The sequence below is a fragment of the Temnothorax nylanderi genome, unplaced genomic scaffold (assembly GCF_030848795.1).
Source record: "Temnothorax nylanderi isolate EJ_2023f unplaced genomic scaffold, tnyl_v1.0 TNYL_tig0007_pilon, whole genome shotgun sequence".
Lineage (NCBI taxonomy): Eukaryota > Metazoa > Arthropoda > Insecta > Hymenoptera > Formicidae > Temnothorax > Temnothorax nylanderi.
Window position 1 is genome coordinate 2652854 of NW_027249069.1, and position 16820 is coordinate 2669673.

The following is a 16820-nucleotide window of genomic DNA, read 5'->3' on the forward strand; positions in this document are numbered from 1 at the left end:
TTGACTTAACTCATTCGCCAATACGTGTATCCGGCTAAATAACGGAATATGTTACCGAGAAACTTAAAGTTATGGAGGTTGCGTGCTTATACTGCACGATGCTAATATTGTGTGCGAAACTGAGGAAGCCGGAAACTATTACACAGTACACGTATCTTTTGAAAACAACCTGTCGAACTCGTTATGCACGAACATCCAATTCAATTTTCGTCAGACATAATTTGTATTTTCTTCTCTCACTTTATTTCAATTTTGCTAATTTCTACCTTTTTCAGTTAGCTCTATTTTTGGTCGATTAAAATACTGTCACGCGTATTGGTTAAATACGCGTTTTACGTTCTTTGTTTTTGATATGCCACGTTTTATTCTCAATTTTAGATACCTATTTCAACTCTTGTAAGAGTGTAAAAGTTATATCTGCACATTTTTTTTTGTCATACAAATTGACGCTCGCGACAGAGAAATATTTTAAATGGAGTACAAGTACTGAATAGTTTTCACGAGGGGGAAGGCAGCTATTATGTCGTTACACCTTGCTACTACTTGCAAATGACATTCCGGAATTTCATCCGATAACGAAAACCTTGTTATCCGCGCGGCGACTGAAGGTTCTTATTAATATCACGGCACGCTACCTTCAACTAAATCACATTATAAGGACTGATTTAATTCATCGTACAATTATACGCCAAGCAAATTACCATGGAGGTTTTCGTTCTATCTGACATCACTTGAAATTCTTTCACGAAATACACCGCACGGGTTCATTAAATAAAAGGTTATAAGTAGTAATTGATTTTTTATTAAGAGAACGTCGCACAATTCCATTGCATAATTAATTTTTTTTAAAGATTTTTTTTCAACTTTTTTAAGACAATATTTTTTACTCAGTTTCGCGTTGCATAACACGCTCTCAACTGTCGTATATAATAATTTTTACAACGGTGGAGCAACAACTTGGGCCGAGCACGCTATTCCGTTCCGTCTGAAACTTTCCTCGGCATCCCCATAAATTTCCAGCTCCCAGGTGTCAAAGGCACGCTTGTACTTCAACATATTTCATCACGCCGTAAGAGATCGGGGATTCTCAATCCATTCCCCTACGCCGCCGCGACATTCATAAACACCCAATGTCGCGTTCCATTCCTCAAACGCGGACCCGCCCGCCTCGTCTCGACCAACCCTCGGATGACTTGTTTGTCTCGGTGGAATCGCGTCGAAGCATCTGCAAAAATGTTCCTTTTGCCTATCTCCGTGACGATTCCATTCCATTTATTTGCACCATGGTTCGAAAACCTTCTTGCAGAGTCAGCTTATTTTTCTACCAAACTGAGAAAAATACGAAAGAGAGTGGAAGTGACGAAAACACGAGAAAGAGAAAGAGAGAATTTCACTCTTAGATATTGATCAAGTAAAATGATATTTATCATGATGTGAACGCGTGTTTTAAAACGGGAATACTGAATCGCCCCTAAACGATATACTGTGAACTAACTCGCGTTTACGTTGCATAATTCACGCATTGATTAACTAACTTGTTTTGGACAAGCAGCCGATATAAACTAAGCTCTATGCACGCTGACAGCTTCCGGCAACATTTCCTTTCCAGTATATTAATTATACAGGAAGTTAACAGACGTACAACACATGAAAGTTACTTAAACACTCATAAACATTTAATAGTAGGTATATGGAAATGAAGGCACAATATTGAGATATTATGAAATTAGACGAAGATAATTATATTTAAAAATGAGTCTTTAGTTATTCAATAAAGAATTTAGTGAGGTGAGAGTCAATTTCATTATTTCGTGAAGCAAACAATTCCTTTAAATCCGAAACAAAAATGTTAAAAGATCTTTTTATACATTTTCGTCGCAAGTGGCGACAAAATAGGATAGTCGCTGGAAAACGCGATGTTAATCAAGACGAGAAGGAAGGGAAAGTGAAAGGGAATGTTAAAGCGCGGAAGGAAGGAGAGAGAGAGACTTTCGTTGAGCATTTAATTAGAGCGCCTATCTGCCGCTTCGGAGAAGCTGTGCTGGGAAAAGTTTTTATCGCGGCAGGTCTTTCCCGCCCCCGAGGCTGTGTCCCCCGTCTGATTTATAAGGTTTCGCCGTTACACCTTTGCATGTATATATATAGACACATATATACTACATATATACGCAGCCTTTGACTGGTCGAAAGAGGCGTTCCTCCTCTGATTCCAAGATTTAAAGGATTCTCAGGTTTTGCAAAGTGAGGCAATGCAATGCAACGCGATGCGACGCGGCGCCACGCCGACCGGTTTCAAGATTATCCCTCACGCGTTTTCCTTTGTGAAGCTATCCAGAGCTACTTTATAGCGCGGGGAAAAAGCCGCAGGTCGATTCGACGAGAGGAGGATCTCTTACGCGTCATTATTAACGCTTAATGGTCTTTATGTTAACGAAGATTCAGCTATTACCGCCACTAATGACGGTAACTCTTTTTTCTTTCTCTCTCTCTTTCTCTTTCGCATCGTGCTTTCTTCCACGAAAAATTGCGCGCAAGTGCAATTATGCGAACTTTGATCTTTTCTTTCTCTTTGTCTCTTTCTCTCTATCTTTTAGTACCACGTTCTAAAAAACTTACTACGTTCTCGCTGATTTTTAGAAAAACAGTAATATTTTAAAAGTATTTAACTTCGAAAACAAAGGTTGTACATTTATAGCTCCTGAAATGTCAGAGACGTAAAATTTTATATTATTTATAATATTGCACACATTAATACACACTTTAATTTATTTTACAGATAATACAGTATTTATTTTAATATCTTACAATAATATTTTATACGAATTTATGCACACAACTTTCGAATATGACTAAAATATTAGTTATCTTGATTCTTTTTACTACGACTTATTAATTTCAACTTGCTACACTTCGCAGATTGTCACGCAACGAACGAGGGGGTGCACAGACACAACTCTCATTTCGTTATTATGTAATTCCGGTTTGATGACCGACCCACCCTTCGACCACTTCATTATCCTTCCGCGCGATACCGGGCTATTTAATCGCGTGAGTTTATCGACAAGATTACAGCGGCGCAATCTCTGCGACTAATCGCGCTCGCGTGAACTTTCGAAATTGCTCTGGGTCCACTAATATTTCCCCGTTCTGCACTCAATGCCGGTCCAATCTCTATCGCGGTTTCCTCTTTGCTTCTCTGTTGTCCCGATAAAATAACGTCTTTGCGCAGTTTTTCCGCTCTACTTCTATCTTCCTTCGCACAATGAAAGGAAGAACGCGCGTAAATGCCCACTCGATTTTTATGGCTTCCACTATGGTTTATGGGCGCTTTCTTTTTATGAGAAACTACAATAGCCCTCTAGAGTAGCGCGCATCTTATGAATACTGACGATAGGTAATCATACATCTGCACACGGTGACATATTTAAGGACTTGCAGTGTCTGTCGAGCATCTAAAATTAGGATTTTAAAATGATATTTGCGATTTATATCCACATAAATAAATCTTCGCAAATAGAATATTTTAATTCGATGTGAAATAATTTTCTAATATTCGAGAGATTGCAAATGCTAACAATGATAATCTAGTTGTACAAGTTTTAAAAGTTAGTATTTTTGTTTTTCAAGTACAGTCCATTCGCAGAAGCCTTATCATGACACGCTGTAACGTTACCTTAATTAAATCGGTGCGTTCCTCGCCCCCTTAAGCTTCGGTCTTCATTCGTAACAAGCCCTTAACAAAGCCTAGAGGGAGCGCACGATGTATTCACAGTTTCGTGCACGTTCCCCTCGCGCATCGAAATTCAAATGCTGCACTTTACTCTGCATTATGCTACACGCCGTACTCCACATTGTTCGGCACTCATAAATCCCTCGTAATTCACCCGTAATTGCGAAAATTACTCGTACAAATCGGCACATCTCTACTATAGACAACACGAGCTGAAGATATAAATATATTTGTAGAAAATTCTCTTCGAATGAATAAACAATAATACATGATAATATCAAAGAACGGAAAAATAGCGAAATTGCAAATTTAAAATAAATATAGCAGTAAATGGAATAAATTTCTAAAGCGATTGTTAGCTAGTTATTTTAATAAAATAAATTTAAGTAACGTAAGATAAAGATAAAGAAAATATCCTGAAGGTAGGTAGCTGTACGACGGCGAAAAGGTCAGCAATATCGAATTTACCTTGTCGAGATTTCCCAGTTGGCTACATTTTTGGAAGATCCCTGTCGCCGCAGCATCGTCGTTCCCTCTGCTCGACCTTTCATCCGATCTCGATTCTATATCGAGATCTGATCGAAACCTTTCCACCCTTTCCACCTACCTACCTATCTACCTACACAGTTAGCGTCACCCATGAGTTTGAGTTCCTCCCAACCCTCCTGAATCGAATTCTCCCAGCTCGAGTGACATGTCGTCGGAGTTTACTAGGAAGCACTATTTCGGCCTCCTGTACACCGGGTGGCACGCGCGTAAGCAAACGGTGTACACACGGATCGCCTTTGAGTCGAGAGTATACGCGAGTCGGGCGTGGTTCTCGGGTGGATAGGCCCCGGGGGTTAGAGGAGGGTAGTTTTGTGGTGCGCGAGTGTAATGGCAAGATCCGGGTGGCCGGAATGCCGAGGAGGACCTCTCCTAGATGTGTGCGTATGCGTCAACGGCGGGGGGTTGAAATGGGTGGCGGAGAGGCATTGAATAGCCCCTGGGGTGACTGCGCCAACAAACCCTAACTAACGTAAATAAGATGTCCTGGGAGAGGGGTGGGTATCCGCTCGCTCGCTCCTGAACTCCTTTCGTCTTCCTCTTGGCCCTTTCGCTCGACCTTTATCTTCCTACACCACTCACACACAGGTTCAACCAAAGCCGAAGCTGATGAGCTAACCTCTCGGGGCAATCACGGGATTTCTTCGCAGAGGAGTCCCTAGAAAAGACTTTCGAATTCCGCCCTATGCCGTGACGTTCTTATATAGGAGGACACGCGCGCCGGAAAACGATGAATCTGTGAATTTCGGGGGTAAAGTAAGACCGGTGTGACGCGATGGGATATGATGCGAGATGATAACGCCTGAGTAGATAATGATTTTACATCTAAATAAGTTGGAAACGCAAACTTCATACAAATAAAACGATATTAGCTGAGAGATGGAATAAAATTTTATTAAACGTTTAAGAAAATTGTAAACGTTATTTTTTTTTTCGTCTTGTAAAAATTTATATAGAGTCAAGATAGTTCAAAAAATATCTTAGATATAATATTATATTTTCTTTATATTCTCAGATTAAAATTACGTTCGATTAGAAATGTGTTAGATTACAATAAAAGCAGTTTCATGTTTTATTCATAAAATGCTTAGTCTAGTTACATCTGAAAGAATTCTCCTTTGCGTATTCTCTTATTCTATATATTCTTATTCTCCATGTATACATCTACTATATATTCTTTTATATATGTATATAGTCAGAAAACTACAATATATCATCAATGTACCAATTTTGCGCGCCGACCAAATCCGGCTCCGATGAATCCAGTCAATTACGGTGTTTCTTCGCGAGAATCTTTGGGAAAAGTCCTGCCGCGTCCCTCGTGCATCCTTCCCCCACGGATGAACACGCGGTACGCGTCCCGGAAACGATGAATTTGCGAGTCTCAAGGGTGGATAATGGCTGATGCGGTACACCGTTGTAAACGCGGGGCGGCGAGAAGAAGCGGAGCGCGGTGACTCGGGCGAATTTGTGAAACGATTATAGAATCTGCCCGAGCGCATGCCCTCGGGGTAGGGGGGGACAGGGGCGGAGGTGTAGGCCGAGGATGGGAATCCCCAGGAACAACCCTCCGTATTGTTGCTCTCTTCGGCGGTTCACGCCGAATGAGTTTCGTACGACGATATAATGGCGTATCGCGACGATGAACAGGCGGGTTTCCTCTCGCGCGTAATGACGGATGCATTTTGAATATGGCATTAACGAGCAATTAATGATAGTGTATCTTTCTGCGACAACAATGATCTGTCATGATGTCAGCGCTTTTTTCGTACGAAAGCGATTATTTCTGTTCGTCAAGTGCAGACAAACATGTTTTTGAGTATTTATCAAAGAAGCAATTAAGAAATTTCTGTATGTATCTCTTTTTTGTATTAAATTATTATAACAGAATTTATTTTATGCCATTAGAAAAGAGGTTTTTAATTATTTATAATTTCTTTCATTCATCTTTATGGTTTTATCTTTAATTGCTGTAACTTGTACCTTATATAAATATATTATTTTTAGAACCAGATAGCTGTGATATCATATAAATATGTAGAATAAATAGAAACGGGTAATTAAATTGTGTTTTAATTTAATCACAATCAATCTGTGATTTTAATATGGATCGATTTTTATACAACTGATTACTACAATGTAAAAATTGTAGGAAATTATACATCTTTAAATATACCTAAGAGTATTTTTTGGAACAGCTGTATTTAAAGATTGTTTGTATTTAGCTATAATAATAACATGGGACGGATTATAATTACATATTGTGAACAAGTCTAATTCTCTGTCACAGCAGTCTAATATCAAATGACATATAATTTGATCGGATACTTTCATCGTTGAGACTTAACTCAGCGTAGATAAAATCGAATAAGTTTAGTCCGCCGGAAACATAATTGCGATTTATGTCTTGCCATTGTTCGAGGGGGACCGTCTGCTCACTTGCTCCCCCCCTGTGAAATACATTTTCGCGATGCCCGAGTGACTGCGGGAAAATCTTTAATTCACCCCTAGTATACCCGCGCCCACCACTCGCCTAAGCGGGCCGGAAATGATGAATTTGCGAGTCTTATCGCGAGGACGAAACGACGTTTCATGACGGTGCGAGAACGGCAAATAAATAAGCTGTCCTTACGAACGAGAAACAATGCTCTCGGGGACGTAATCCTTGGCGACTCGCCCTCTCTTGATTACGAAATCTCTTATCGGAAATGACGGGGCCGTGAGAGTAAAATTAGACCTACTATAGGGATCCGCCATTGTGCATAGGCTACTGAAATGACAGCTGGCCGAAATTATAATCCCCATTGTGTTTCGAGATAGTCCTGAGATCAAGGGCTCGATAGCAGAACGAAAGCATATTTTCGGGCGGAAAGTCGTGTCATTAATCAAAACGACTTGCCGCTTGATTGTGACTATTGTACGTAATGCACGGTCGGAGACAATTAGCGACGACCAGGAAGATTTAACACATTTCTCACCATTCACCCAGTTCGAAGTTTAAGCAAACTTTGTTTAAGCAAATGCCGGTGACGTTAAGCGAACGTTGCAAGTGTCTTATCGCGATATCGTCTCCCCTAGATACAGACTTCAGCTCGAATGTACCGTCGAAACTTATCGCAATTTGTATAAGCTTGACCTCTTACGTGTGAATTTTCGAGAAGACGAGGAGAAGTACTTCGCCCGTTATCGCACACGTTAAAGTTGGGATGTGAATATAGTTGCTTCCAGCACAATCAAACAGTTTAATGAAATGGCTGTAGTTTAATTACAGTAAAAAATATAGCGGATTGTTAACCGAATTTTGATAAATTTAATCACAGATGTTTATTTCTATTTTTAATCGAAATAAATTCAACGAAGCGTGAGAACATTTCATATTTTTTGTTTATATAAAAAAAAATATGCTCTTTGATATTCGAGAAACTGTGTCGCGAATTTACACTAACTGAAAAGATATTAAACTTGAAAAAGGATTTTAAAAGAGATTCTAGAATTAATAAGCAGCGCGAATTGAATGTTTTTTTTTGCGAGGTACTTAAAATATGCTCGCCTGATGATTGTCATACTTCATTGCGTAGTTAGATCTGATAGTCCGTTGCGGCTTATAGAAAGATGTCGTAAAAGCAGCTTAAAGTCCTCCTCGAGTTTGCTGGGGAGCAGGGCGAAGCGAAGCGCGCAGGCGAGATCCTTTAATTGACCGCACGCAAGAACTCGTCCCGATGAGTCTTAGGCCAATTAAGGAAGTTCCTCCGTTAGGAAGGTTTGTAACCTTTCCGCGTCCTCGCACGGGCTATTACAGAAATTAACGGTTCTCTCTCGGTTTCTCGGACGATGCATTTGCATTATCCGCGATGAAATAATCATCTCGCACAGATTTCGCCGGAGATATCTTTAACGAAGCCACAACGACAGAAGTAATTAAAATAAATGGTAAATTATTCAAAGATAATAAACATCGGAAATGAAATAAAATTAATATTTATTTCATGATATACATAGTACAGATCTTTCGTAAAAGCGAAGTAGCATAACACGGGGGATATCTGTATTTATTTTTGCGATATGATTATTTTTTGAATAAATATATCTAGAAATATAAACTGAGAGAAAACTGAGCCGTCGAGAATAAATTTTATGGATGGTAGCTGAAAGAATTCTACTACGTTTTGTTCTTTTCGGGGCGATACGTCTTTGAATTTTGTTCAAAATTTCTGTTATATTTTCATTCTTCTAATACCTACGACAAGAGTAGATCGTACGGAAATTTTTCGCGGGAACGGGAGAGTCGACTTTTTTCCGCCGGCAATTTGCGGCGGTTTCAATTTTCGTGCCATTGTCGATTACGTCAGACGCGATCTGCGTCACACGCGAGCTGCTCGCTTGCATCAGCGGCGTAGTCCTGTTCTCTATCTCGAGCCCGCTTTTTTAATCCGTATTCAATTATTTTTGCAGCATCCACCGTTCCGCGGTTTCAGTATTTACGAGATCAACTGTTACACAGCGACGCGCTCTCGCATCCAGTGCAAAAAAAAAAGAATTATTTAGGCGAACTGGCCCCGATCCCGTATTTCGATTACACGGCTCACTCATCACATTGTGCTCGCATCGCATACATATACTATATATATATTTTTTTTTCACTGACCGTTCGATCTCTTTCCCGTGAAACGCTCGCGCTGTCAATTTGACAATCAGTGATAGCACGCACGTGTGCGGGAAGCGTTGTAACGCGAACGTAAATCCATTATCGTCCCACTTAATCCGCGCGAAACGGAAATCGACCGTCAGTTGGGATATGTGGGCACTCGTGTTTTAAGCTCGATCACAGTTAACCGCGTGTAATCGCGAATCGGCGCGTTTCTCCACGCAACTCGAGAAATTCCCACGGATTTAACGAGTGGTTCCAGTTGCGGCCGCCGGTCTCCCGTAAATTCGATAATGATTCCCTCGTTGCGCCGTCATTTCCATTCGTCAGGTAGTTCGGGCTTTACGTGCGCGAAGTTAACGAGCTAATGAGCTTGCAAAGCTGGCGCCGCGAGAGAGAAAAGGAGAGAGGGAGGAAGAGAGATATAGAGAGAGCAGGCGAGCGAGCATCTATTCTGCATTACGCCATTGATGCAGTTTACGTCCGGATGACGCGGGACGAGAAGAGGAAGAGAGGAGGAGAGCAGAAACAGAAGGAGGAGGAGGAGGAGGTCACGGAGCGTTTCCCAGTTAGGGCAATTCCGCACTTTCGCTCGCCGCAATTAATTAGCTCAATTCCCGCTTCCTGTTATGCCTGCCGCCACGCCGAGCCGCGCCGACGGCGTCGGGGGCACCCGTCGCGCACGCCTGCATTCCGACGACGACGCTCGCATACCGTCGTCATAGTTCACGTACGCATCTCGGTCCCCGAAGTTGCTTTCCGTTGCGCGACGCAAACCATGAACGCCGAGACGACGCCGATCTGCCTCTCCGTGTTGTGCATTTACGTGATGACGGCGCCGCCGCCACCCCCGCTGCCGGGGACGGTGTCGCCTCGTCCCACTCGCGTGGGTAAGACTGCAACCGTGCGGGTTTATCTCTCCAGGGAGTTGCTTCACATTGCGTGATTTTAAGAGAAAAAAAAAACAGGTTAATTTTTATCTACTCGTTAAAATTATAATGAATGATGAGATTTAACGCGACAAAAGGAAAGTATCTGGAAATAATAGTGAATCATGTCTCCTTTATTGTCCTCTATATTTTAATTGAGATACATGTACATCTTTTTTTAAACAATGTGGTTGATATTCTTGGGGAAAAAAAGGAATTGAAGTTTTAGGGAAGCTCGTATTCAAAATTTAGTACTCAAAATAATGATAAACTCGACGATTTATTATCTACTTTAGCATAATCTTTTTAAAGCAAATATACAATAATTATGGTAATAAATTAGAATAGATATGCAAGTGTCAATTATAGACTTTAAAAATTTAAAAATGTTTAAGTTTTAGTAACAAAAAGTTGTAAATCTAGGCACTTAAGATAAATGTCGTTGAAAATTACTGAAGATATGCGCGAATGCAATTACTTGCACGCTTATCGTTCCTATACTTTTTGCATTTATGCAAAAATAAATAATGATTGTCACAATGCCCCGCTAATTATATCATTATCGAAACCGGTGTTTTCCGCCGGTCTATGGCGACTACGATCATTTCTGTTACACACGCAAACATATACATATACACACGCACGCACTTGTCTTTCTTGTCAGCATAATGACGTTCGTGATTTTCTTCTTGTTGCAGCTTACGCGAACGCGGCGGATCCGTACTTAGACATCCTGCCGAACGGCGAGACGCAGACGAAGCCGATCGGCTCCAGCATCATTCTTACGTGCAAACCGAAGGTAGATGATCCATCGCTCGTCAACCAGATGCAATGGCTCGATCCGCTGGACCGCCCGATCGACTTTCTCAAGTAAGTCGATTATCACGATCTATTCTTCCTTTTTTGCTTATAAATTAATATTTTCAAGATGACTCAAGAGCGTTCACGTCAACGGCGCTTCTCTATCTATATTATAATTAGCAATCGAGAAGATGACAGTTAATTAGTCGAAGATATAAGCTGTTAGTGTTACTATCCTTTTCTGAGGAGTTGTTACGTCCAAGCAATTATAAGAATGATGAATCTAGAGAGTCTTCCTTTTCCGTCGTTGATATTTACATACGAATTGCTGTATTAATCAATTACATTCAAGCGAATAATATATTTCACCTCAAGCTTCGTTAAAGTACTTGCGAAATTTATTTTAATTGAGAAGTGAAATTTACTGAAGCAATGCACACAATGAATTATTGAAATAATTTTGAAATGGCATTTCTTTTTATTAACATTCACGAGTAAAATGTTAACATTCGATAATTATACACGTCGTGTTTTTAATAATTTTACAGAATGTAATTGTAAATTTCAATCATGATTATTGACCCTTCACAGAATATGTGTAATTCTACTGCTTTCGTCGATTAAGTGGGTCTTTTACGCCAGTTAAGATTTTCAAGCTGTGATGGTGCCATAAAAAATCTGAAAAAATTCAAGTATACTTTCAAAGGCTTAAAGAATTTATACCGTTATATATGCCTGATTCTTGTTTGGGGTTTTTTTATGAGTCCGTAAAATCTCCGTAAAATTCGAAATGGAAATATCGAGTGGGTCTTGGAACCCCCATTTGTTCTGCGAAGGGTTAATAATCTGAGTCTTTATAAAGAGCACAAATTATTAAAAGTTTAACTCAACAGAACTGTACATATTTAAACACACAAACGGGAAAGCTTGTTGCGACACTAATTCAACAAATTTTTGTTACTTGTAAAGCATACTCACATACGCCTTCTTACCGTTTGGAAAATGAGTATAAAACCCGTTGAATTGAAGATCCAACATGCAGCTAGTAGTAGTGCTCGTTCGTGTGCTGCTTCTCCATCTCTCTCACTTTGCGGATACACTCACCCGTCACTTCACCCCGAGTTCGATACAATCATTTTCCCACGATGTAGCCACGTTTCCCGCAGTCCGCGCCACGGAGCTCTTAATTGCTGCAACGCGAACCGATTGCAGTTCGCGAACCGGCTATTGCTCGTTAAGCCGGCTGGAAAAGTTTCGAACGTTCGCACCGGTGTACCTGACTTATTGAATGCCCTCACATGCCGAGAAAACTCGTTGGCCGGAAAAAAAATTCATCGAACAACGAACGAATTTTTCGTTTATACGTTCATGCATATCGAGAACCTAGAATCATTGTTCTTTCAACGGGATCTGTTAATAATTCAAATTTGACTTTGTTTGTCGCAAGAGAAAGAGAGAGAGAGAGAGAGAAAGAGAGAGGGAGAGGGAGAGAGAGAGCGATTTCAATTATACGTAAATTTTTAGCATTGAGTACAATTAAAGTTAATCTACTTAATTTTTTAACACGTGGTGTCAAAGTAAAATTTAAAATCTTTCAATTGTTTAAAAGATTTTTTCTTTTACATTTTTGAAATTCACTCGTACTCTTCAATTTTGAATTTTAACTAGTTTTATAATTAAAATACTCGAGCTCGCAGGATTAAAAATGAAACACGATCTTTCTAGGGCACTGCGCATTTGTATGTAGTATGTGTATGCATCAGCAGTAATTAACCAGGTCCATAATAGCGCAGTTCTGTGCATACTCGCAAACACTATTTCACTTTCATCTGCAATATTTATTTCTTTATTCGTGCGAGTCTGTCCGATATTGCTAACAATTAATGTAATGTGTCGCTCCATATTGTGCGAAATATTTAATCCAACAACCAAATAATCTAACGAACGTTAACCCTGGTAACTGATTCGTCATGTCGCGTGTTTGCACGATTACTCGAACCCCGAGTACGATTTGCATAATTAAGTACATTCGTCGTCAAGAGTGCCGCGTGTGACATTCCCGGGTAAAATCGTCCCGTTTCGGGCTATTTTACGCCTCTCAATTATACGTTCTTCACAGCGTCATTACACGAATACAGGCTGTTACGAAAATCGATACGTCGAGAACAAACTGAACCAGAAAAAAATTCACGTGCCATTTATTTAATTTAAAAAAAAACTATATATAAGAATTTTTGTCGGGATTTTTCGATCGTTCTATATACACGTAATTGACAGATTGTGATAACAGTCATTTTTTTTCCCAAAGATTTCGCATATCAATCATCATTATTACTTGTTTTGTGTTCGTGCATCGTGATTGTCATAATACTCTGCTACTCCGCAATAACAAATTTAATTTCTGGACGTCCACGGTATTTTCCGTATGATATTTTCCATATTGTTCGATATTTTCCATATTTTCTGTTCGAAATATTAAACTCGATGCGACGTATCTCCAATGATTATCCGTTCTCTGAAGACGTAAACGCGGTCGCGGAACAGCTGCGCTTCTGGCCCTATCACTTCCAACCACCTTCTTAATCCGCAAAATCCATATTCGTAACCTTCATCATCGACGTCACGCGATATTACATCCGGCATCTCGTCGCCCGATACACTATATGGAAATTGCTTGAATACATCCATACCATCATATACCTGTACCTGTACTCGCATCATACGCCGATACGCCATGCCATATTGTGCAACGTTGAATAATACGAGGTCATGTGAATGCATCTCGTTGTCGTTTACACGTCATTCTCGCGTCATCCACGAAGAACATATGCACGTATGCACGAACGCAATATCACCATGCGATGTCATTGATCATTACCGTCAATTGGTGTGCTCTGACCGATGTTGCGAGTTGTTTCGTTTGCAAACTGTGACGTTATTCTCCACAGCACGTACGCGGGCACGAAGCCACCCATGTACACCGAATTGCATCAGGATAGCAGTCTGTCCCTGTTCTTTAATTCCCTTCAGGAGGACCAGGCCGGGAAGTACACGTGCAAGGGGAATTATGCGCGTAATGTGCAGTTGAGCAAGTCCGTGACAATCGATACTATTAGTGAGTATAGAATTTAAAATTCCGTCGCATTTTAATTTTTAAGTGAAATTATTCCGATACGGAATAAAATATCTCCCAGCGCGAAGTATAACGAGCAGGATTTAATTAATTTAACGATGAAATGTGATCCAAAAGTCCGTATAGTGCATATAAATTTATAACGATAGTAAAATTTTTTTTTATTAAAACTTCATTAGGAATTGTGCATAACTTTTTAATAAGGCCAGACATTATCAAATAATGGGTATTTCATTTCAATTAATATTTTTGGCAGTCATATTAGAGACATATTCATTTTAAGTTAATATTTTTTAGACATATCAGACATTTACTATATAGCAGTAAAAATCTCAGTTTTTTAATCTATATATAAATGGATTTAAACTAGTTAAATAACATGCATATTTTTTCTTCCGGGAGATCGACGTGGCGTCGCAATATTTTTCCAAACAGAATTTTCGATTTGTTATCAATAGTTGCGATCACGTGGGACAATGCGCCGCCAAATCAGTATCCCATTCTCGGGGAAGACTTCGATATTCAGTGTCAAGTACGCGCTAGGCCATCGCCTTCGGTTGATTGGCTTTATAACGGAGAACTGATCAAGACGAACGATCACCACGTTATAACCACTTACGCCTTGAAGATCAAGAACGTTCAAGAGTCCGACGACGGCATATATACGTGTCGTGCGTCGGTGCAGACCACAGGAGAATTGAAAGAGCGACCTATCCGCGTTGAGGTACTATTTTAGTGATTACATAGCACCGACTAAAAAATATCACAAGTTATTTCAGAAACTGCATAAATATTTCCTGTGAACTAAATTCACTAGATAATTATTACCATTACGTTTTTTGTTACACTCATTAATTGTCGTACGTTAGCTGCTTTATCACAACAACATTACAACTAGTGATTTTATTTTTATTAACGCACTATCAATTTGCTAATATGTTTTCTTTAATTTACTGTTAATTTTTAGAGACAATTTATCCGAGAATTGAAATAAATCTGTGTGTCTATTTATTTTTTAATTGTCTAATATAACTCTCTCTACATAAACAGTTTTCTTCGTTAATTCTTACTAGGTACACGTAAGACCTATGATCGAAGAGATCCTGAGCCCGGTAGACATCATCGAAGGCGAAAACGCAAACCTTAAGTGTGGCAACAAAGTTACTGGCAAGCCGCCACCAACGGTGCAATGGGTTAAATCTCTCACTCAACAGAACCTGTCCACCGCCGATCGCTTCAACGTCAATCCGGTCACAGGTGTGGTCACCATCACAAACGTGAATCGCGAAGACGCGGGCGAGTATCAGTGCACCGCGCGCAACGCCGCCGGCGATGCCAACGCCAACATCCTGGTGAACGTGATCGTCAAGCCGAAAATTATGGAATTCGTGAACAAGACCGTGGTGGAGGGCAAAGACGTAGATATTAAATGCAAAGCCTTCGGCCGACCACCGCCCGAGGTGACCTTCAGGAAGCTCACCGCTGACAAGCCATACATGAAAGGCGCTCAGCCGCAAGATGACCGGATCAACTTGAAGAACGATGCGGACGACGTGTCCGGTGAGACTGTCGGCACCCTGTCGATACTTGACGCTCTCACCGACAACGACGGCCTGTACGAATGTGTGGCGAAAAATACCGGCGGTGTCGCCTACAAGAACGGTCATCTGACCGTGGAGTTCCCGCCCTCCTTCCGCAACATGCCGAACGCCACGGTTTGGTCCTGGGACGCCCGACCGGTGAATCTCACCTGCATCGCCGAGAGTATACCGAACGCGACGATACGCTGGACCTTTTACGGGGATCAGAGGATCGACAACGACCCCCTGATCAAGCAGATTGGTAACGGACCGAAGTCCATTCTCATGATAAAACCGATTGACCGGAGATATTACACTAATTATAAATGCATCGCTATGAATACTCACGGCACGCGGGAGCACTTGATCGAGCTGAGGGAAGCGACCAGACCCGGACAGCTCTTGAACGTCAAGATGGTCGAGGTCACTGCCACAACGATAAGATTCGATCTGATACCGCCTTTGCAACCAGATTTACCTATCATGACTATTTCCGTGCAATACAAAGAACAAAACTTTCGGACCTGGCAAGACGCGATGAACAAGACGTGGTCTGTCGGTAAGTCTTACAATTAAATATATGTTCTTTCAATTATAATGAATTTACATAAAAAAGTAACCTTATTTAAATTAATAAATTAATCAACTTTTATTGGATATATTTGAGAACATTTATTGCAATATTTTACTTCTGAATACGTAAATAATTAAGAAACGCGAAACGTTAATTTTATTCGTGAGAATATAAAGTATATGAGGAAAAGTAGGAAGTCCAACTTAGAATCTATGGTGGTATATATTTACAAGTATAAAAATAATAAATTGAATATAATATATAAAACATACGCGCATATATTAAAGACAAATTATATTTTTAATTACTCTTTTTATGTTGTTTTCTTTTGATGTTTTTTTTTACGTGATTTAACATACTTTTATCTCAAGCTTTTTAATTTATAATAGTTAAATGTCATGCGAACAATTCCCTTCAGGTTCCTTATATGTCATTGAGGGTTTGAAACCGCAGACGCCCTACGAGTTCCGATTCGCGGCGAGAAACCAGGTCGGCCTGGGTAACTGGGGTAACTTGCACATTGAAACCACACCCGGCAGGACGGTGCCGAAGGAGCCGAAGATCATGACGACGCCGGGCTCTGAATACGAGCTTTCTCCGTACAGTCACCAGTACGAGCTTAGCTGGACAACGCCGCCGGATAATGGTGAACCCATAGACCTGTACCAGATCAGGTACTGCCAGATAAGACGCGTCACCGGCGACTGGGAAAAATTGGAGGATACCTGCCGATCGTTGGATGTCTATCCAGGCAGGACGAGGCAGTATATCAAGGACCTGAAATACGATGCTTTCTACACGGTCGAGTTGAAGGCTCACAACGTGATGGGCTTCAGCGAACCCGGATACGCCAAGTTCAGGACGGCTAGAGGTAAGTTGGTG

At 40.6% G+C, this 16820-nt stretch overlaps 1 protein-coding gene across 3 annotated transcripts in view; it reads left to right on the top strand.

Annotated features, from left to right (window-relative positions):
• Fas2 (fasciclin 2) overlaps positions 1–16820 on the top strand; it is a 90044-nt gene that overhangs the window by 55665 nt on the left and 17559 nt on the right. For all 3 annotated transcript variants that reach the window (XM_071720841.1, XM_071720845.1, XM_071720854.1), the window contains exons 2-6: positions 10549–10720; positions 13600–13766; positions 14243–14508; positions 14858–15923; positions 16357–16809. In XM_071720841.1, coding sequence (XP_071576942.1) covers positions 10549–10720; positions 13600–13766; positions 14243–14508; positions 14858–15923; positions 16357–16809 — 2124 coding nt within the window. The remainder of the gene's footprint in view (positions 1–10548; positions 10721–13599; positions 13767–14242; positions 14509–14857; positions 15924–16356; positions 16810–16820) is intronic.